This window comes from Puma concolor, chromosome E4, assembly GCF_028749965.1.
Source record: "Puma concolor isolate L17-30 chromosome E4, mPumCon1.1.hap2, whole genome shotgun sequence".
In the NCBI taxonomy this organism is placed as follows: Eukaryota; Metazoa; Chordata; class Mammalia; order Carnivora; family Felidae; genus Puma; species Puma concolor.
This window is the reverse complement of record NC_141683.1, coordinates 10407830-10431007: the sequence shown is the minus strand read 5'-3', so window position 1 is coordinate 10431007 and position 23178 is coordinate 10407830. Positions and strand designations below refer to the sequence as shown.

Below are 23178 nucleotides of genomic sequence, written 5' to 3'. Positions count from 1 at the left end.
TGCAGTCACGCAGCTGGCGAGAAGTAATTCAGACCGAATTCTGAAGGAGAGCCAATAGGATATGGGGTATGAAAGAAAGGGAACTTCAGAGTCGGGCCCCAGCGATTAGATACTTAAAAAACCATCATCTGAGATGAGGAAAATTAGGTTTGATGGTGAAGACCAGAAGGTCCACTTTAGGTACGCCGGTGTGATACGACTGTTAGACACCCGAGCGCTGATGCGGAACAGACAGCCGGACAGAGGAATGTGGGCTTGGAGAGATGTCAGGGCCGCAGATACACAACTGGGAATCGTCCGGCACACAGACCAGATTTAAGGCCATCTGAGAAGAGGACTAAGGACTGAGTTCTGGGGAACTCCCAAGTCAAAAGGCCAGGGAGCAGACGAGCAATCACAGGAGGCTGAGGAAGGCCAGTGAGGCAAGAGAGAAAAGTGAGAAACAGTGTCCTGGAAGCCAGATGAAGAAAGCTTATCACAACACAGGAGGCAGCGATCTACTGTCTTCAATACTGCTGACAGGTCAAGTTACTCGAGCGCTGAGAACTGGGCACCAGATTTAGCAACCTGGAGATCACTGCTGACCCTGACAAAGCAACTTGGTAGAAACGGTGATGCTGGTGGGCAGAGGGGCCTAACTGGAGAAGGTTTGGAGAGAACAAGTATGCACAACCTTTCAAGGAGTTTGGCTGAAAGCGGAAGTGGAAAAATGGCACACATCTGTGGAGAAAATAGGGGTCAAGAGATGATTTTAAGACGCAAGAAACAACACGTTGGTATGATGATAGGAAACATCCTATGGAGAGGGAAAAATAACAACACATGGAAAGGAGGGAGAATTACTAGAAGGAAGGAATGAATAGTGGGGAATCTGAGAATTCAGAGTTCAAAATATTTTTAGTTTCCTTCAAAATCCTAATAAGTAGCCCTTCCTGGGTGGCTCAGTAGGTTAAGCGTCCGACTTCGGCTCGGGTCATGATCTCACGGTTCGTGAGTTTGACCCGAGTTGGGCTTTGCACTGACAGTGCAGAGCCTGCTTGGGATTCTCTCTCTGCCCCTCCTCTCTCTCTCTCTCTCTCTCTCTCTCTCTCTCCCCCTCCCTCCCTCTCTCTCTCTCTCTCAAAATAAATAAATAAACTTAAAAGATAAAATAAAATCCTAACAAGTAAAAAGATGTGCAAGAAAAAATGTCCCAGTATAAATTCTCCACCCAAAACCACTTTCAGTAGCTTTTAGAAAAATCAATTTGCGATCCTTGCAAAAGCTATTCTGGGTGGCGCTCAAGGGGCAGAAACTCTCTCGGGTAGCTGTAATCTCCTCCCACAGGCTCACACTTCACTTACCTCGGGTGCAGCCTGCCTCTTGTGGCTGTCTGAATCTTCCAGGATCTGGAAGTAACTGTGCATGTACCCTGCAGCTTGTGGCCACTGGTGCTTCAGCAAAGCTTCTTGGATACGATTCAAACAAGCACTGGTTGTCTGAGCAAAATCCTTCTCCTTTTTTCCTCCAGTTTCTACAGATAAAAAAAGAAGTCTTTACCCACAGTGATCCCAATTCAAGTTTTAAAAAAGTCCTTTCTGATAAGCAGAAATTTTAACAAGCAGGACAGTAATCATTACTCAACCCAGCCCGGCCCTAATATCAAAGCTAGCTTCCCTTGAAACAAACTCTCGCACGCTATTTTTACTAGTCTCAGCATATGGAAAAGAAAAACCTGACTTGATGTTCATGGGCTACCGGGGTACCAGAGCTTCCAGATCAGATCCAATCATCCTTTCATTTTGCACCAAACAATCTGGGCCCCAAAAGCAAGTCCCAAGTATTTAGAATGGGTAAAAATCATTAGGGTTATCCTAGACAAGCATGTCCTGTATTAACTACTAGTATTCTGAAAACTCTCAGAGGTGGGCTTTCATTATTCAAGGACCGAGTTCCAGTAACTCAATGACATTAAACACAAATGAGATTTAACAGCTGAAGACATTAGCGTTTATATCTCTAAAGGATCAACAATCCTCACCTTAAGAACATCTGGGCTTAGTTACAACTGTGTTTTAATGTTTATTTTGGAGAGGGAGAGAGAGGGAGAGAGCGAGCTAGCACACGCACGTGTGAGTGGGGCAGAGGCAGACAGAGAGAGACACAGAATCCCAAGCAGGCTCCAGGCTCCAAGCCGTCAGCATAGAACCCAATGCGACGTGCAAACCCACAAACCGTGAGATCACTACCTGAGCTGAAGTCAGAGCTTAATCGACTGAGCCACCCAGGCACCCCACAACCCCGTTTTAGGAGTAACAGGTGCCATACTGACACCTCCTCTTTCCTTCCCACACTACCACAGGACCCCGCTAGGTCAGTGGTCCTCCCGCGGGGTACCCTGACCCCTAGGAATACAGAGAGACTTACAGGTACTGTGCAAAGACAGTTTCAGAGCAATTGACTTGCAGATCTTCAACTTCCTCACATACTCACTCGTGCCTAAAATTAATCTCCTAGAGAACCATGCTACAGTCAAGGCTTCACAATCAAAATCAATATATATTACGTGAGGGTGAAAATGTAGGTGTAACTATTGTGACAGTGACTGACTCTAACAAACCCTTTGGCAAGTCAGGTGATTTCCAAGTCTTTGCTTATCAAAAGCGTGGAAGGACTTAAGAATTCTTTACAACAGATCACTACGCAATTTTGTCATGAGTAATTCAAGAATTCAAAGACCTGATACATTGTTACAATTACACTCTATCCAACGCCATCTACTTACTCATGCAACTAAGGTTTCTCAGAATTACATCAATGAAAACAAAATAGAACTGAAGCCAAATCTTTTCTCATTCCAGAAATACATGCTACTCCTTCACGGATATATCAAATCACCGGAAAAAAGTGATAACCTTATTTATCTTATTGAAATAAAGAAGTCATAAAAATTTACTTTTAATTACATTTTAACACAACTTTTTAAGTTTTTTTTTAATGTTTACGTAGTTTTGAGAGAGACAGAGACAGAGACAGCGCATGAGCAGGGGAGGAGCAGAGAGAAAGGAAGACACAGAATCTGAAGCAGACTCCAGGCTCTGAGCTGTCAGCACAGAACCCAATGCGGGGCTCGAACCTATGAACCGTGAGATCATGACCTGAGCCGAAATAGGACGCTTAACCAACTGAGCCATCCAGGTGCCCCTAAATTTTAACACAACTTTTAATACTTATGTTGTTAGCATCAGTTTTGTAAAACCATTAATTATGATGTCTCACTCCAGACAAAATCTTAGTACCTAAAGTCCTATAGGATATTAACAAAAAATAATTAAATGTAGATACACAGTTTTATTGTAAAAACAAAAGTATGAAAGGAAAACAAACAGTATAAAATCTTCATCAATTAAAATCTTTTTCAGGGTGCCAGGGTGGAGGCACTCAGTTGGTGGAGTGTCTGACTTTGGCTCAGGCCATGATCTCACAGTTCCTGAGTTCAAACCCCACGTCAGGCTTGCTGCCGTCAGTGCACAGCCCAGAGGGGATCCTCTGTCCCCCTCTCTCTGCCCCTCCCTAGCTTGTGCTTTCTCAAAAATAAACATTAAAAAAAATTTTTTTTCATAAATATTTTTAAATGGATGGTGAAAGGCATCACATTCCTATGCTGCTTAGATTCCACTGGATATATTTGTAAAAGTAATAAACTTAATTTCATTTAAAAATGCCAAAATTTCAGGCTCTGGGCTGATGGCTCCGAGCCTGGAGCCTGTTTCCGATTCTGTGTCTCCCTCTCTCTCTGCCCCTCCCCCGTTCATGCTCTGTCTCTCTCTGTCCCAAAAAAAAATAAATAAACATTGAAAAAAAAAAATTAAAAAAAAATGCCAAAATATGTTGGAAATTAGATCTTCTGCAACTATTCAGCTTACAATAAACACAATTTTTAGATGACACTTTAAAACCATGCAAGGCAGTACATAATTGAAAGGAAAAAAAATGGGTACTCAAACAAAACAGGTTTCAACACAACGGCTCTACACGAGGGTTTCTCAAACTTTTTAAAAATACTTACAAATCTCGTGGAGATCCTACTGCTTGCTATTCAGTGTGGTTCTGGAAACAAAAGCCTTAGCATCACCAGGGAACTTAACAGAATGCCCCACCCAGCTCTCTGAATAAGAAGCTGCATTTAGCAAGATCCAAGCAGCAGCTGGTCCGGGAAACTGACAAAATACCTCTTCCCTAAAACCTCATTTATTTACCTAAAGGACGACTGACCTCAGGCCAACCTCTCAACTTTTCACTACTCAGCCTGGCAGTCGGGACTTTAGACTACTGTCCTTAAATTCTTGGAAAATTCCCCTTCTGTCTTGCAATTCAGCCTAGTTACCTCAGGAATACCTCTCATTTCATTATTTTACGAGCAAAAGATCATCCTATTTGTTGCTGATACACTTTCAAAAATAACTGCCTAGGAAAAGAAATTTTGACATGAAATGAGCTACAATAGAGAACCAGCACCATCAGCCTATCTCTACTGCCCTTGAAAGAATCTGGAAACTTGTCAGTCATTTTTTGAGCACTATTTTGTGCCAAGTACTACTCTGGGTACTCGACACTGTTTTTTTGTTTGTTTTCTAAAATTTTATTTTTAAGTAATCTCTACACCCAGCGTGGGGCTCGAACCTACAACCCTGAGAGCAAGAGTTGCACACTTCACCAACAGACAGCCAGGTGTCGCGTAACATATAGTTTTAATTCAGATTGGCCTCTGCCTTCAAAGTTTTTATTCTAAGGGGCATACCCTTCAAAACGCCAATAGATATTTACTAGAATAAAAAAATTAATAATTGCTGGGCAATTTTGTTTTCCTAGTATGGTCATTTATCACTACAATGTCAATATTACCTGAAACTACTGTTCACTGCAGGCAGAAAGTATTTTGGGTTTAACAGGCTGTTCATAACTTCTAAAACATTTCTAAGCATGTAAATTCTGGTGTTAAACCTGTCTGCTTTCAGACTGACTCCAGTTCTCTATAGAACCCTGATGACAAAAACTTGCCCAAGTATATCTTAACCAGCAGGAACTTGAGATTACTAGTTCCCTATCAGGCGGGGAAGTAGCATTCACCCTTAAATACCAACCATTCAAAGCTAGCTTAAACCATGTACGGTCGTTAGCAAAATTAAAATGAGAAGAGAGGAAAGAAACTTATTTTTTCCAACATTCACTATGTATGAGGCTCTGCACTAAGCACTTTACATATAATACCTCATGAATAAAATTATATTTCGGTTATCAAAAGTATAAGCTTTGAGATCAGATGGACCTGGTTTAACTCCTGATACCAACATCTAGAGTTTAACTTCTTCAAGATTCATTTCCCTCAACTCTAAAACGCCCAGCAAATGGATTTACTGAGGATTAATTTACTGAGATAACTAAATGAGATAATATTAAAACTAAAAGATAAAGAAACGGGAGCAAATTCTAGGAGCCAAAGAATCTCAGTCAAGGGGAAAGATGGCTAGTCTACGAGAGATGTTTTGAGGGTACTAAGTGCCAGTTCTGATATATTCCCAGAAGTATACCATCCAACAGGTCAATAATATACACATACCTGGTTCTTTTATATATTCTTACAGGGAATATACTCCACAGAAACATTTGCTTATAAGAAAAAAGTTCTTTTTTTGGAACCTATTATAGATCAATTATATTAGGAATAATTTCAATGCAAAACAACAGAAATTTCTTAAAAACACTTCCTACATATGTACTCCTCACTGCCAGTGACCATATATTATTCATCTATGTATCCCAATATTTAGCCAATGCCAGGCTTCTAAGTGACTAATAAGCATTACTGGGGGGGGGAAAGGAATCTACCATAATACAGATTATCTGTTATGTTATTAGTTCAAAGGAAAAGTAGGAAAGGGATCTCTGTTTTATTTTTTTTTTTATTTTTTTTTTTTTATTTTTTTTTTCAACGTTTTTTATTTATTTTTGGGACAGAGAGAGACAGAGCATGAACGGGGGAGGGGCAGAGAGAGAGGGAGACACAGAATCGTAAACAGGCTCCAGGCTCCGAGCCATCAGCCCAGAGCCTGATGCGGGGCTCGAACTCACAGACCGCGAGATCGTGACCTGGCTGAAGTCGGACGCTTAACCGACTACGCCACCCAGGCGCCCCAAGGGATCTCTGTTTTAAATGATCATTTTGCTTACGGCCTCAAAACCCGAATAGAGGCACATCTTGCAACTGAACTTACTTATTAACTTTGTGTCCATACTGAATCTTATCATCTCCTTGCATTAAAGTTAAAATGGCTAGATGTTATTTTACTTACCCACAGTGTCTATATGCTTTTGGAGCCAAGGAAAATACATTCCTGTACCAGACAATACACATGATTCCTCCTGGTCATCCTCTGTCTTGGACCTTATCAATTCTTCACTGAAATCACTCATACCTGTTCCAAACTGAGAATATCAGTTACCATCTGTACATCTCATTTCCCGGCCTTCTTAGTTATATTAAAAAAAACTGCTACCTTTTTATCTAATAGATAATGTTTGATCAGCAAAATTCATTCTACCAGGTAGCTCCTGCGTTTTATTTACTAACTTATTTATTTTTTGAGCAGGCTCTACACCCAATGTGGGGCTTGAATTCACGACCCTGAGGTCAAGGCCTTCGCTGAAATCAAAGAGTTGGACACTCAGCCGACTGAGCCACCCTGGCACCCCTCAGGTAGCTCCTATAAAGTACGAAATAAATTTAATTATGTCAACAACAGCCCAAATAAATGATCCATTCAAAAAAAATTTTTTTAATCTTTACTACTATATTACAAGAACATACAAAGATAGATAAGATACTGCTCCTAATTTCAAAAAAAAAAAAAACCCACAAAAACAAAAAACACCCAACTCAAGTCTAGAGGAAGATATAGCAAAATCACACATAATAATAAAACGATGCAAATACATAACAGTATTAGTAATTACCATATATTGATCCTTCTCTATATACCAAGCATATAAACTATCTCCCTTAATCCTTCTAAAAATCCTGAGAGGACTATTATTTTATTTCATTTTCATGTTGGAAAAAAAAACTGAGGGGCGTAATGAAATTATATAAACTGACCCAACATCATAAAAAGGTGAGGACAATACTCTAGAACTAGAGCATCAAACCACTTGGCACAGAGTCTTGGGTCTGCGTGGAGGACGGGGTCAGAAGACTGAACTGATGGAGGGAAACGAATCTAGAAAGACGGCCATATGCCAAGCGAAGAATGGACTTACTCCTCAAGATGCTCAGGGCTCCTGTCCCTCATTCCCCACATCCAATCGATTCTTTGGTCCAGCTGATACTAACGGCTGGAATTTCTCCAATTTTCCCTCTTGTCCGCAATCCTACACCACTACCCCAGTTCAGGACAGGACATCTTCAGACTGTGTCCTGATCACTGAATTAGCTTTCCAACTAGTTACCCCACCTCAAATCCTGCTACTCCAACATTACAGCCAGAGTACATCTTTTAAAATAAAATTCTGTGGTTTAGGCGCCTGGGACTGACATAACATCGAAATTTGCATCCGACGCACACGTACTTTAACGAGCCCTTACAGAAGCAGCTCTCCCAATTTCTCCAAATTCTAAATAACTAAGTTGTTGCCATGCAGTTGCCACGGTACCCACAGCTTCTCCGCCCCTTTCGCCTTGTGCTCAGAAATAAAGGTTTCAGGACATCAGGAGAAAGTAGCAGCAGAACATGGGTTAGTCCTAGCACAGCCCTTCAGGTTCTACTTTGAATGCTTGCCATGATTGATGGACAAAAGAGGCGACACTTACCCGCCTGAAGTCGACTCTTCCCCGCAGCAATAAACGCAGCCGGCTGCTGCTCTTGAACTGCACGAGCGAACCCCCACCGGAAGCGAAGCTAGCGCCTGCTTCGTGTGAGCATGCGCAAACTCCGCCGCGCTCTCAGATGGCACGCAGACGCGGCTCCGCCCCTAACTCCTCCTTCTGTGGCGGAGGCGTCTCCCTCCGCCGCTCAACCCCGGAAGTGTCCGCGCGCAGCTGTCTTCCCACCGAGTTGGCTTTTCGTTTGTGTCTTACTCTGTTCCAGTTGGAAAATGGGAGACTTTAAGTGCAACTGGAGAGTGGGACGAGGGGATGGTGGCTGGTTGAGGTGAGCAATCGAAAAAGCAGAATGCAACATTACCAGAGTAATTCACTGTACTATAATCTTTAAATTAATTAAATTTTTTCTTGGCCCAAGGGCGCACTGCGCAAATCTCAGAGGCGTGGTTAGTGGTCCTGGCCAAGATAAATGTGCATAACCTCTTAATTGCTCCCTTGACATCTTTTTTTCTCTTCTTTTAAAGTTTTATCTTTGAATTTAAGTCATTTGGCACCCTCCCCCAAATTTGAGCAAAGACTATCTTTTTCCCTCTCGGCTGAGAGGACTCTGGGGACCCATCTGGGGGCCACTTTTCATGAGGAGCATTGACAAACTTACATGAAAGAGGGACAAAAAAGTAAGATGATTAAATGTAAATGAGGGAAAGTTGAGGAGTTCTGGGTAAGATGACCCTGGAGAGGCAGAGACCCATGGGAACACAGTATGTATCTCCACAACTGGGAAGGTTGGTCTGTGAAAGAAGGTCAGACCATTTTTTCAGAGCTTCAGAGAACAGAACTAGGACTAAGGAGGAAAAGTTACAAGGAGTTAGCTTTAAAGTCATTACATCCATTTTGTTCATACTTAAGACTGCACAAATAACGGCATAGGAATCTGAGTTTTCTGTACCCTGAAAGCAAACCATCTGAGCAGAATCAATGCTGTAGAATTGATGAAAGGGTGTAGTAAGGGTTTCTATAGGAATTCCTTAAAATGGCAGAAATACTTGATTCTGAATTTTCCTCATAAGCACCGTGCAGTAGCTATGATTTTGCAAGAAAAGTTCCAGGGGCGCCTGGCTGCCTCAGCTGGTAGAGCATGCAACTCTTGATCTCGGGGTGGTGAGCTTAAGCCCCACATTGGGCATACAGATTACTTAAAAAGAAAGAAAAATTCCTACTGCTGCTTCTTTGTGCTGTAACTCTTTGCAGTGCTCTGCCTCTGCAGCAAGGCTGACCTAAATGATGTGGTCCAGCAAAGCACACAAACAAAATAACACAGCCATAATCTTCTAGTCTCGAGGCTTGGTCTGGCTACAGTTCTTCCTTTGCCATGAAGTTGTTGACCTTAAAAGTAAAACGGCTTATTATTTTGCCAGCAAAATGTGTTTATTCAGGACTAGTAGAGGAATTGGAATTTGGGACAAGGAAGCTATAGCAAAAGCCTTAGGCAAGTCCAAAGAACATAGGAAAGGACCACTCTTCTATAGAGGATAGGGGGGAGTTGGGGGGAGCTGTTATAAACAACAAGTCCATTGCAGTAAACTGGGACTTTGAAGTATAGTGGCTTCTCATTGGCTGAGTTGTGACAGTTTGTCCCTGGCTGGGCTGTTGCTGGGCAAAGGGAAAATCCTCCTTTCTCCTACTGGGATAGTTTAGTAGGTTTCTTCCTGTTGGGAATGCAAAGTAGTCTGGTCCTATTGGATCTGCAAAGGGTTGCAATGAGTGGTGGGGTCTGAGAGCTACCCTTTCTGGCCTCCTGGCTCCATCTTGAGAGCTTGTTTGGAGGTTCTAGCAGGGGAGCGCAGCTACTCGTATACCCTTGACGGAAGAACGGTCCTCCTCTATCGGGGAAGGTCGTCCTCTTCGACCGAGCGCGCAGCTTCGGGAGGGACGCACATGGAGCGGTGAGGGAGGAAGGGGACACCCGCCTAGCCAGCCAGATCAGCCGAATCAACCCTGGCGATCAATGGGGTGACAGATGTCGCAGCCAGATCGCCCTCACATCCCTGGCTCCATCTTAAAAGAAATTTCCTTTAATGAGTTCTGCAAGGTTTAATTTCACCCAAATTCATGCTCTCACAAAGATGGAGAAGAAATTTCTTGTTTACCTTTATATTCTCATACAGTTTTAGGTAACTGTAGATAAAAGGAAGTTAAGAATGAATCTTTATATACTCTACCTAACCCTTCCCTTTCCCATAGTACAGTTCTGGTATAAAATGTGTTGGTGAAGGACGTAAAATAAAAGTGACTGTACTATATCTCATCCAATAGCATAAACAAGATTAAAAAAAAGAAATAACATGGTAAAAATGCAAACATAAAAGAAAACAAAGCACACAGAAGGTTTTCTAAACTCAATCTAGAAAGAAACATATTCTAAGGAACAGAAAGATGTCCTTACAGTTGCCTTACAGGGCTAAAGAGAATTTAATTTGATAATAACTTTTTATTTTTTTATTTTTTTAATTTATTTATTGTCAAGTTGGCTAACATACAGTGTAGTCTTGGCCTCAGGAGTAGATTCCCGTCATTCATCACTTATGTGCAACACCCAGTGCTCATCCCAACAAGTGCCCTCCTTATTGCCCATCACCCATTTTTTTTGTTTATTTATTCATTTTGAGAGAGAGAGAGAAAGAATGTGAGTGGGGGAGGGGCAGTGAGAGAAAGGGAGAGAGAGAATCCCAAGCAGACTCCACACTGTCAGTACACAGTCTGATGTGGGGCTCAAACTCACGAATTGTGAGATCGTGACCTGAGCTGAAATCAAGAGTCAGGTGACTGACTGAGCCACCCAGGCACTGCTGATAATGAATAACATTTTTTTTAAATTATATTTTAATTTACATCCAAGTTTTTCAGCATATAGTACAACAATGATTCCAGGAGTAGATTCCTTAATGCCCCTTACCCATTTAGCCCATCCCCCTCCCACAACCCCTCCAGCAACCCTGTGTTTTTTCTCCATATTTAAGAGTCTCTTATGTTTTGTCCCCCTCCCTGTTTTTATATTATTTTTGCTTCCCTTCCCTAATGTTCATCTGTTATGTATCTTGAAGTCCTCAGATGAGTGAAGTCATATGATTTTTGTCTTTCTCTGACTAATTTCACTTAGCATAATACCCTCTAGTTCCATCTACGTAGTTGCAAATGGCAAGATTTCATTCTTTTTGATTGCCAAGTAATACTCCATTGTGTGTGTGTGTGTGTGTGTGTGTGTGTGTGTGTGTGTGTACCACATCTTTATCCATTCATCCATCAATGGACATTTGGGCTCTTTCCATACTTTGGCTATTGTTAATAGTGCTGCTATAAACATTGGGGTGCATGTGCCCCTTCGAAACAGCATACCTATATCCCTTGGATAAATATCTACTAGTGCAGTTGCTGGGTCATAGGGTAGTTCTATTTTTAATTTTTTGAGGAGCCTCCGTACTGTTTTCCAGAGTGGTTGCACCAGTTTGCATTCCCAGTGAATAACATTTTTAAATGTTTACTTATTTTGAGAGATAGCATGCATGCACACATGAGCCAGGGGAGGGGCAGAGAGAGAGGTAGAGAAAGGATCCCAAACAGGGTCTGCATTGCCATCGCAGAGCCCGACTTGGGGCTCAAATCTACAAACCTTGAGACCATGACCCAAGCCAACATCACGAGTCGGACGCCCAACCAAGTGAGTCACCCAGGCACCCCAAAGTCAGGCTTTAGATAACCAAACAGTTGGAGACACATCATCATAGTCTATACTGTATCATAGCTGATAATATTAACAAGATAAAAAAGGAATGTGGCAAAAATGAAAGCAAAAAACAAAGACAGCTTACATAATGATATAGAGAAAAATATTCTCTAACTACAAACTCCTAAAATACATGGACTAGGATCCCATCCCAGGCTCAGAATTGAGAAAAAAAATTATATCCTCAAAGGCACAGCTTCATATTTTGCCCATTTGATGCCCTGAGCCACTCATTAAGAAGTTCAGGCAATCTTGGGGCATGTTGGTGGCTCAGTCAGTTGAGCATCCAACTGTGGCTCAGGTCATGATCTTACAGTTCATAAGTTCAAGCCCCACCTTGGGCTTTGTGCTGATAGCACGGAATCTGCTTCAGATTCTCTGTCACCCTCTTTCTGCCCCTCCCCCACTCACGCTCTCTCTCAAAAATAAATAAACATTTTAAAAAATTTAAAAACAAAAATGTTCAGGCAATCTTGCTGGAAAGAAAGACCACAGGAAGAAAAAGTTTCTGAAAGATGAAACACCACGCGGAGAGAAGCCACATGAAGCCACCAGTCTGCATCTTATCCAAACATATGAGGAAGGCCTTCCCAGACCTTGTGACCCAGATCTGCCAACAGCTGAGTTCAACTGCACAAGTGAGTCTAGTTAACAACACATGAAAGAGAGGTGAGTTGTTCTCACTGAACTCTGTGAAAATTCCTGACTCACAAAATGTGAGCAATAAAATGGTTGTTGTTTTAAGCCACTACATTCTGGAGTACTTTGTTATGCAGCAATAGATACCTAAAACACTGATATTGATCATTTGCATCTTCCATTTCTTTTTCTTCATCTGTCTAGTTAGAGATTACCAAATTATTTATGCTGTGATCAGAAAACAAACTTTGTCAGATATCAATATTATAAAAATTGTTGAGACTTATTTTGTCCCCCCCAAATGTGGTCTATCTTGGTGAATGTTCCATGGGCAGTGAAAAAGAATGTGTTCTACAGTTGTGGAGCACTGAATTCTATCAATGTCAATGGGGTTAAGGCAGTTGATAGTTTTGTTCAGATCTTCTATATCATTATTGACTTTTCATATAGTTTCACTATTTAATTACCAAGATAGGGGAGTTAAAATTTCTTACAATGGATTTGTGTATTTCTTTTGTCCTTTAGTATGGTCAGTTTTTCCTTTACATATTTTTATTTTTATTTTTTTTTATGAAATTTATTGTCAAATTGGTTTCCATACAACACCCAGTGCTCATCCCAACAGGTGCCCTCCTCAATACCCATCACCCACCCTCTCCTTCCTCCCACCGCCCATCAACCCTCAGTTTATTCTCAGTTTTTAAGAGTCTCTTATGGTTTGGCTCCCTCCCTCTCTAACTTTTTTTTTTCCTTCTCCTCCCCCATGGTCTTCTGTTAAGTTTCTCAGGATCCACATAAGAGTGAAAACATATGGTATCTGTCTTTCTCTGTATGACTTATTTCACTTAGCGTAACACTCTCCAGTTCCATCCATGTTGCAACAAAAGGCCATATTTCATTCTTTCTCATTGCCAAGTAGTATTCCATTGTCCTTTACAAAGTTTTGTTATTTTGAGCACATTAACTGTGTTGGTTCTTGTGTCTTCCTGATGAAATAATCATTTTATCATTATGAAAAATCCTCTTTGTCTCTGATAACACCTCTTAAAGTGAAATTTCTCTTATGTTAATATAGCCACTGAAGCTTTCTCAGCTTACTGTCTGTGTTCTATATCTTCCTATCTTTCTACTTTTAACCGTGGTTTTTTAAATGTGCTTCCCTTGTAGACAATAATTAGTTGGATCTTCCTATTTTTAATTGAATCTGACAACCTCTACCTCTACCTATTAATTGGTGTGTTTATCCATTTATATTAATTATAATAATTTATTTTATTGAAATTAAGTCTGTCGTTTTGATACTTGTTTCTAATTTGTTCCATTAGTTTTGTGTTCCTCTGTTCTTCACTTACTGCCAGTTTTTGGATTAATCAAATGTTTTAGTATTCCACTTGAATTCCTCGGTTGGCTTTCAACGGTATCTTTTTGCTTTATTGTTTTAGCAATGTTTTTGGGAATTATGGTATGCATTCTTAAGTTATCAATATTCCTAGAGTTAAAATCGTGATACTTCACATAAAATAAAAGAGCCTTTCACCACCACCTGCAAATCCTTTATGCTTCATTGTGTTGTATGTTACATCTACATTCATTATAGTTTTTGCTTTAAATGGTCATATGTCCTTTAAAAAATTAAGAAATGTGTATGGTGTCTTTTATATTTATCTATGTTTACTATTTTCAGTGCTTTCATTCCTTCTAATAATCTTCAAATAGCTGCCAGAAATTCTTTCCATTACCACCCACATATGCATGTTGCTTCTCCCAATAAGATGTACAGTCTAGAGGCGCCTGGTTGGCTCAGTTGGTTAACCATCTGACTTCAGCTCAGGTCATGATCTCATGGTTTATGAGTTCGAGCCTCGCATCAGGTTCTGTGCTGACATCTCAGAGCCTGGAGCCTGCTTCAGATTCTGTGTCTTCCTCTCTCTCTGCCCTTGCCCTGCTCATGCTCTCTCTCAAAAATAAATAAACATAAAAAAAAAAAAAAAAAGACGTAGAGTCTATTTCTCCTTCCCTTGAATCTGGGTGTGTCTTTGACTTGCTTTGATGAACAAAATATGCCAAAGACTGATGCCATGCCAGTTCTAGATATAAACCTTAAGAAGGTTTGCATCTTCTACTTTTATCTTCTAGAAATCCAGCCAGCATGTAAATAGGTTTGGTCTAGATTAATGAATAAAAAAAAAAAAAAAAAAAAAACATTTGGAAAGAGAGAGTCCTATCCCAGCCATTTCAGCTACCACATCTGAGTCACCAAACATGTGAATGAAGCTATTTTGGAAGTTTTAACCCTGGCTGACTTCCCAGCTGAATGCAGCCACATCGGTGAAGTAGGCCAATAACACCCAAATCTGAAGAACCACCCAGTTAAATCTAGCTAAGGCACAGAATAGGAAGAAATAATAAAGATAATCATTTTAAACCACTAAATTCATTACACAGTAAAGGAAATTAAAACATTATAGATCTCAATTTTCATCAGGTAAGTCATTGTCTTTAATCCTGAAGAAATTTTTTAACATTGTTTGTGGTATAGGTCTATTGGTGTTGAATTTTCTGTTTTCATTTACCTGAAAATGTCTATTGTGTCTTCTGTTTTAAAGGATACTTTTTCTGGATATGGAATTCTGAATTGGCAATTTTTGTCTTCCCGTTCTTTAAGCCCTTCCATTGTCTTTTTTTAAGTTTATTTATTTAGAGAGCAAGTGAGAAATCGTGGGGAAGGGGCAGAGAGAAAGAGAGAAAGAAAATCCCAAGCAGGCTCCATGATCAGCTCAGCACCTAATGTGGGGCTCAATCTCACAACGGAAAGATCATGACCTGAACTGATATCAAGAGTTGGATGCTTAATCAACTGAGTTACCCAGGTGCCCCTCTCTTTATTTTAAAGTAAACTCTACCCCCAATGTGGGGTTCGAACTTATTACAACCCCAAGATCAAGAGTTGCGTGCTCTACCAACTGAGCAGCCAAGTGCCCTGTCTTTTGATCTCTTGTTTCTGACGAGAGCCAGCTATCATTTTTACCATTTTCACTCATGTGTAATGTATCACTTTTCTCTGGCTCCCTTCAAGACTTTTTCTTCCCCGTTTGGTTTGACTATAATGTGTCTAAGTATGGGTTTTGTTTTGTTTTGTAAATATTCTACTTGTTATCCACTGAATTTCCTATATGTGTAAGGTTTTTTCCCCACTAAATTTGGGTTATTTTCAGCCATTATTGCCTCAAATATTTTTTTTCACGCAGTTTTCTCTCTGCTCTCTTTTTGGGATTCCAGTTGTATGCATGTAAGTTCTTTTGATGTTGATACGTTACTGAATCTTTGTTCATTTTTTTCTTTCTGATTTTTAAAGCAGATATTTCTACTGATCTATTTTCAAATGAACTCTTTGTTGTTTTTTCAGTGTTCAATCTGCTGATAAGCCCATTTAGTGAATTTTTCTATTTTAATTACTGTACTTCTTAGTTCTTGGAGTTTTTCTTAAAAAAAAAAGTTTCACTTATATGCTGACATCCCTTATCTCCTCATTCATTACAATGATGTCTTCATTTAAGTCCTTGAAAATATTTATGAATGTTACTTAATTTTTTTCCCGATCCCCAAATCCAGGTCATCTCACAGAAATTTTTTATAGACTACTTTTCTCTTATGGTTCACATTTTCCTAAATCTTTGTAAGTTTGATAATAATTGTATGTTAGATAATACATTATAGGGAGTCTGGCTAATCCTGTCTTCCTTTAAAGAATATTACATCTATGTATCATGCAAATTAATCATTGATTGGTCCTTTTGGTTATGTTAGCTTTGGTCTTGTTATTTTCATCATGTGTTTGTTTTGGTTTTATACTTGGCCCTAGCATGTCCTTCTTACTTCTTTTTTTTTTTTTTTTTTTTTTTTTTTTTTTTTTTTGCATGTTCTTTCTCTTAAGGCTTGATTCTGGATTCTCAATTATGTGCCTAAAGTACTAGAGAAGTTGCTGCTCTTGGGCTGGGCTGCAAATCCAATGTCTCAGCACTACATGACTTTTAGGATCGCTCTTCAGCCTTCCTCTTGCAACAGGCAAACTTGCCTGGCACATTTGTGTCCCTCCACCCCCACATATGTGCACACATGCACACACACATACACACCAACACTACAGCAGCTCAGGTATTCTAACCCACAAAGTTCCAGCCACTTCAATAACTTTGACCCCTGATAATTTTCTCCTCATCTCAGGAAGGCCACTACTTTACTTGAACTTCACCTCCCTAATTATGGAGCTTACCCTGTGTGCTTTGTTCTCAAGTATGACAGTCACATGCTGCCTGTTTATCAGTGCATGAAGATTGTTCTAAGATTGTTAGAACAATCTAAGATGAAGATTGTTTTATGTAGTTTGTCTAGTTTTATGCTTTTTTGTGGCAGAAAGACAAGTGCAGTACCTGTTACTCTATTACAGTTCAAAGTAGAAGTACTATATTCCTTTTATCCTTGTCCATCATAGTGATAGAGACATTCACTCACGTCAAACTGCTTAGAAACTTTCGAATATCTCACAGATTCAACAAATATTTCATTGTCCATGGAGTCCAAAATCAACTTAAAAAGTACATTCAAAAATAGGTCTCTGAAGGGGCGCCTGGGTGGCTCAGTCAGTTGAGTGTCCGACTTCAGCTCAGGTCATGATCTCATGGTTCGTGAGTTCGAGCCCCACATCGGGCTCTGTGCTGACAGCTCAGAGCCTGGAGCCTGTTTCAGATTCTGTGTCTCCCTCTCTCTCTGCCCCTCCCCCACTCATTCTCATTCTCTCTCTCTTTCAAAAATAATAAACACTAAAAAAATTAAAACAAAATAGGTCTCTGAAAAATGAACTGGCCAAAATTTGCAAGGTAACCATACTGAACTAATAATTTTTACTCATAGCTTTATGAGTATAACATCTATAATCAGCAAAAATAATAAAACTTAATGGATAGACTTTTTTTTTTTAACGTTTATTTATTTTTGAGACAGAGAGAGACAGAGCATGAACGGGGGAGAGTCAGAGAGAGGGAGACACAGAATCTGAAACAGGCTCCAGGCTCTGAGCTGTCAGCACAGAGCCCGATGCAGGGCTCAAACTCACGGACCGCGAGATCATGACCTGAGCTGAAGTCGGCCGCTTAACTGACTGAGCCACCCAGGCGCCCCTAGAAAAGACATTTCTTAAATCTGGGCACAATGAACTTCACCAGGATTCTCCACCTCTGACATGACACATGAAGCTTTCTAGGGAGGAGACATTGGTCTCCTTGACCAATGTCTCACAGTTCCTTGATCTTATTTCATAAACCCATTCTAGCCATAAGAAAGAAAAATTATTTGTGCATATTTTCTCTTGACTTTTAACTTATAATCTACAGCAGCGGTCAGCAACTTTTTCTGTAAAAAGATAATGAATATTTTAGACTTTTCAGTTGATACAGTTTCTGTCACCACTATTCCACTCTCCTGTTGCAGCACAAAAGCAGCCACAGATAAATGTAAATGAATGAGAATGTTTGTGTTCTGAATAAAACCTTATTCACAAAAGCAGGTGGCAGACTGGATTTGGCCTGTGGGCCACAGTTTGCCAACAGTTGTACCAGAGTACTAATTCATGTTTAGTCTCACCAAAGAGGTTTGGTTGGGATGTATACATATATACACACATAGAATTTTAATTTTTTAAGTTTATTATTTATTTTGAGAGTAAGAGACACAGTGTGAGAAGGGAAGGGGCAGAGAGAGAAAATCCCAAGCAGGCTCCACACTGTCAGCACAGAGCCCAACATGGGGCTCAATTCCACCAAGCGTGAGATCGTGACCTGAGCTGAAATCAAGAGTTAGGCGTGTAACCAACTGAGCCACACAGGTGTCCCACACATATAATTTTAAAAATACATATCCACCCTAGTGATGATTGTTGCATCCAAACAGAGATCTACTAAAACATAATTACTGATATCATCATACGTCTCAGTCCTTATGATAGTCACTGACTGTATATTGCTTCACTTGGATCCTCTAACATACAGTTAGTAGATGTTAACGCTAAGAAGTAATTTTATGTTCCATTGTGGAGAAACGTGGTTATATTAGGGTAAATGAGATCAGCCATCATGAAAATGATATGTATTTATCATAATTACTATCCTAATAATTCCACATACTGCATCTCTACCTATATTCCCCTACATTTTAATAAAGAAATGTGTTCTTTCATTAAGAAAAAAAACCCTCTACATTCATTCCAAATAATTCAAAATGTGACTATTAACAATACAATTTATTCAGATCTAAATTTAAGAGAAGACAGTGTGGAAGAGGGAACAAATGTGAGAAAGTGGAAGTAGAACAATATATGACCATTCTTGGAGGAAGAAAAATACAAATTCAGAAGTGTGAGATATCTAGTAAGGTGGTTTTAACTTTAATGACAAAAACCAAAAAACCTGTAAAGCAAAATCATTGGAATGTACAGGGACTCTTTTTTTTTTTTAGGTTGATATTATAATCTTTTTCTTTTAGCTGATAAGAGAAACCACAAAACACGGGATATAGAATATTTACAAATATGGGCGTATTTTTTAAAGATTTTATTTTTAAGTAATTTCTATACCCAACATGGGGCTCAAACTCACAACCTCAAGGTCAAGAGTTGTACGTTTCACCTACCGAGCCAGCTAGGTGCTCCAAACATGGGTGCTTTTTACCCATCAGATTTTAACAAAAGTCTCAAGCAGTGTATCCCAAGTAGGAGGGTGGTACCATTCTTACAAAGGGGAATTTGGGAATGCATGGGGGCAATTTTATTCCGTTGCCGTGATGAAGATGATACTAACATTTCATGGCCAGGGCCAGAGTTGTTGTATACCCTGCAACTGTTTGGACTGTCCCACCCAAAATGCCAATACACCTCTAATAATTAATAACTTGTATTATAAATAATTAAATAATTATATTAAATTATTAAATAATTAATAAATAAATTATTAAATTATTAAATAATTATAACTTAATGATGGCCATAGCTCATGATTTTTCCTAAAGATTTCAGATTCCTCCGAAGAGGCAATGAAATTTTTAGATATTCCAACAAAAATCTCAACCTCTAATTGCAAACAAACAAAATTATTGGGGGGTTTGAAATAACTACCACTGTTCTTTCTCTTTCTGCAGAAATTCCGAAAGAGCCTAGCCAGAAATATTTTATATCCTGTAACAGATTTTTAAGATTTGCTTTTCTTTAAGTGTGTGCAGATAATGTATAAATATATGGTATGGATCTGGTGTTAATTTTTAATCCCTGCTTTCTAGAGCTGTGCTCTTTTTAAATGTACCTACTCTGAATTGAGATGTGCCATAAGTATAAAATATACACCAGACTTCAAAGGTTTCATATGAAGTGAAAAATGTAAAATGTCTGGGGCACCTGGGTGGCTCAGTTTGTTAAACTTCCAACTCTTAATTTCTACCCAGGTCATGATCTCACCATCATGAGATCAAGCCCCATGTCAGGCTCCACGCTTAGCATGTGGAGCCTGCTTAAGATTCTCTCTCTCCCTCTCCCTTTGCCCCTCTGCTCCTTGCACACACATACACACAGTCTCTCTCAAAATAAACAAATAAATAAATGTAAAATATCTCATTAATAATTTTTATATTGATTACACATTAAAACGATAATATTTTGGATATACTGGTTTAAATAAAATGTATTATTAAAGCATATTTCATCTGTTTTGCTTTGCCTTTCTAATGTGACTTGTACAAATTTTAAATTATATTTGTAGCTGGCATCATATTGCTATTAGACAACATATTCTAGAGAATTCACAAGAAACAAGGGAACTATCAGATTATGTTTAGATTTTCTATTTAATCATTCTGGTTTAATATCACCCTTTCCTCCTCATATATTCCATTCCATTTCATATTCCATGTAGATTTAAATGGAATGAGCTTTCATACCTGCAGGGAACTCCTACACTTTCTGTATGCAATTGTTTGGTGTTCACACTTGAATAGTCTTCATAATGGTATTCGTGTTCCTGTTCCTAACTTTGTACTGCATGTATTCATTAAAATGCTGAAGATTCAGGAGATTTGCTTTGTCCTGAGGTGTTATCTGTAACAGGTCTGCTGTGACTGCATGTTACCCTGAAGAATAGATTTTCTCCCTCTCAGTTTTTAAAGTCTCCTCCAGGAGGCGCTTTTGAACTGCCAAGCACACCTTGTGGGGGATGTTACCTGCCCTCCTGATTTTTAATAAGGGAAGTTTCTAGGGAAGGTAGTATCAAAAAAGGTCTCCTTTGTGACAGTCACTGATTTACTGAGAATCTTAACCATCCCTGATTAACCATCCCTGTTGGCTAAGAGCTGTTTAATTACTTAAGCAACATAATCAGCCTGTTAATATATTATCTCATTTGCTTCTTAAAGAAACACTTGGTTTTAACAGTAGCCCCAATTTTATTGATGAAGAATCTAAGACTCAGAAAAATTGATGGCTTGCCTAGAGTCATGCGATTGGACTTCTCATACCTAGTTTAGTACTTCTGATTACATTATTCGCCTCTGCTGTTGTCTTCAGTAAGGAAGTAATTCATATCTGAAAACTGTAAATGGAGGAAGCCAAACAGTCTACACTGTGGATATTGGGTTGTATAGGCCCCACCCTGGAATCTGTTCTGCATTTGTTTCAAAGCATCAAATATTTGACTTCTGTGAAAATAGTGCCAAAGTAAATTAGGTGGAACCGGACACAGGAACTTATATGTCTGTATATTAGTGGCAATTTCAGATGTTTGAGTTTCTCTCTTTGTGCAATAGAAATTGGGATAATATTTGTCAGGACTAGACAAATAGCACATGCTGATAGGTATTCTTGCCTTGTATATGACTCACTCTCAGTACAACATACCCTTTGACATGACTTTGACATGGCTTTTGATTGTGGCGAAGAATTTAACCCTATTGGCCATGCCCAGCACAGAACTCCATTCTCCGTGGCTTTCAGAACAAGATATTTGCTTTAATTCCACTTCAGTCATATGATCACTTAAAGTCTGATAGCTTTCTGCTTTTTACTCTAGTAAGTCTAAGTTTTGTGCTTGATTTTCAAGGACTTGTGTAATCTGACCTACTCTGGCCACCAAATTTATCTCCCACTATTCACTAGGATCATTTCACTCTGGTAACATTAGATCCCCTTACTGTCCTTTAAACATTCTGCCTCTTTTCTCTTATGTTGCTTTCTTCACTTGCCTTTTCCTTTCTTTTTAAAATCTAAATCCCACCTATTCACCAAGACCTAAGTCAAGTTCCACCACTATCATTTATTCTCCTCCTTCATTGAACTCTTTAGTGCTTAGAATTTTACCTGTTTTGAATGTGAAACTGTGTTTTCATGTTAGCACTTACTGTGTGGCAAGTTGTGTCTGCCTCCCATCCCCCCCCCCAACTTGTTACAAAGAGAGATGATTATTATTAACAAGAGAGATTTGTTTATCTTTTAGGAGTTTCCACTCTGAAGAATATAATAGGATCCAGAGTCCTCCCCCACCCTTGAGAATTAGAGCCAAGGTTGGGCCTCCTTGGGCACAGCCGTAACAGGTGGACCCATCTCCTAGATACTGGCTACAAAGGATGACACTGGACACAAAAGAAGTCAGAACTCTGGGAAGAGAGAAGATCTCAGGATGCCTAGCAAGAAATGATACTGTGCAGGCTGATCTGACTGAGTAAAACAAAAATGTATTTGTTTCTTTTCTGACTCGCTGTTTTATAAATAATTGCAGGGTTTTCATGTTTAACTAAGACCTTGACTAGGATTTACCTGGTTTATAAATATTCAGTTACCTTTAAGGATAACAGTATTTTATCTCTCTCGGTGAATTATTACAAATTATTTTTCTTAGTATAAGTTTTTGACAACTCTGTTGAGATATAAGCATTATTTTTCTTTTATTTTAGAGAGAGAGAGCGTGAGCAGAAGGAGAGAGAGAATCTTAAGCAGGCTCCACATTCAGCACAGAGCCCAACACAGGTCTCAATCCCACGACCCTGGCATGGTGGCCTGAACTGAAATCAAGAGTCAGACACTCAACTGACTAAGCCACCCAGGCTCTCTGAACTATAAATGCTATTTAAAAATGAATGAATGAATGAATGAATACTATTTAAGTATTTAAATTATACAGTTTTCTAAGATCTGACATAGGCATACACTCCTGAGACCATCACACACCCCCAGGTTTCTTTGTGTTCCTTGCCTCCCTGTCCTGTTATCAGGCAACAACTGTCATTGTAGATTAGTTTGAATTTTCTAGAATTTTATATAAATAGAATTATAAGTATATATTTTTTGGTCTGGTTTATTTCACTCAGAATCTCCTTACTGTTGCTAGTATCAACAGCTCCTTATTACTGATAAGCAATATTCCAAAATTTAATATCTGTTTATCTGTTGATGGACACCTGGGTTGTTGTTTGGTGCTTTTTGTTTTTGGGGTTTGTTTGTTTGTTTGTTTGTTTTTACTATTACAAATGAAGCTACTATGAAAATTTGTGAACAACTCTTAGTGAGGTCATTCTTTTATTCTTCTTGAATAAATACCTAGGAGTGGAAAGACTGGGTTCATTATGGTGGATGTGGTTTAATTTTAAAAGAAACTGCCAAACTGCCAATTATAACCAGCAGTGTCATGAGAAATCCAATTGTCCTCATCCTTGTCAACACTTGTATAAGTAGACTTTTTAACTTTAATAATTTTAGAGGATATGCACTAATATTCATTGTGGCTTTGATTTGCATTTTCCTAATTACTAATGATGTTGAATATCTTTTCATATACCTGTTTTCCATGTGTGTATCTTCTAAGGTGAA

The 23178-nt window shown here is 39.2% G+C and overlaps 1 protein-coding gene and 1 long non-coding RNA gene across 8 annotated transcripts in view; one reads left to right on the top strand and one right to left on the bottom strand.

Annotated features, from left to right (window-relative positions):
* TAF1A (TATA-box binding protein associated factor, RNA polymerase I subunit A) overlaps positions 1-7966 on the bottom strand; it is a 39815-nt gene extending 31849 nt beyond the window's left edge. For 5 of the 7 annotated variants that reach the window (XM_086694237.1, XM_086694238.1, XM_086694236.1 and 2 more), the window contains exons 1-3: positions 7847-7966; positions 6333-6465; positions 1344-1513 (exon numbers count right to left, since the gene is read on the bottom strand). In XM_086694237.1, the coding sequence (XP_086550363.1) occupies positions 1344-1513; positions 6333-6453 (291 nt within the window). In that variant the 5' untranslated portion in view covers positions 6454-6465; positions 7847-7966. Of the gene's footprint in view, positions 1-1343; positions 1514-4048; positions 4090-6332; positions 6466-7846 lie in introns of those variants that run through there. The other 2 variants (XM_086694242.1, XM_086694241.1) reach the window with 1 other exon arrangement.
* Positions 7967-8038: 72 nt separating this feature from the next.
* LOC147572463 (uncharacterized) lies at positions 8039-22928 on the top strand. Its single transcript, XR_015245751.1, has 2 exons — positions 8039-8186; positions 21809-22928. It is a non-coding gene; the product is annotated as an uncharacterized LOC147572463 (long non-coding RNA).
* Positions 22929-23178: the final 250 nt, after the last annotated feature.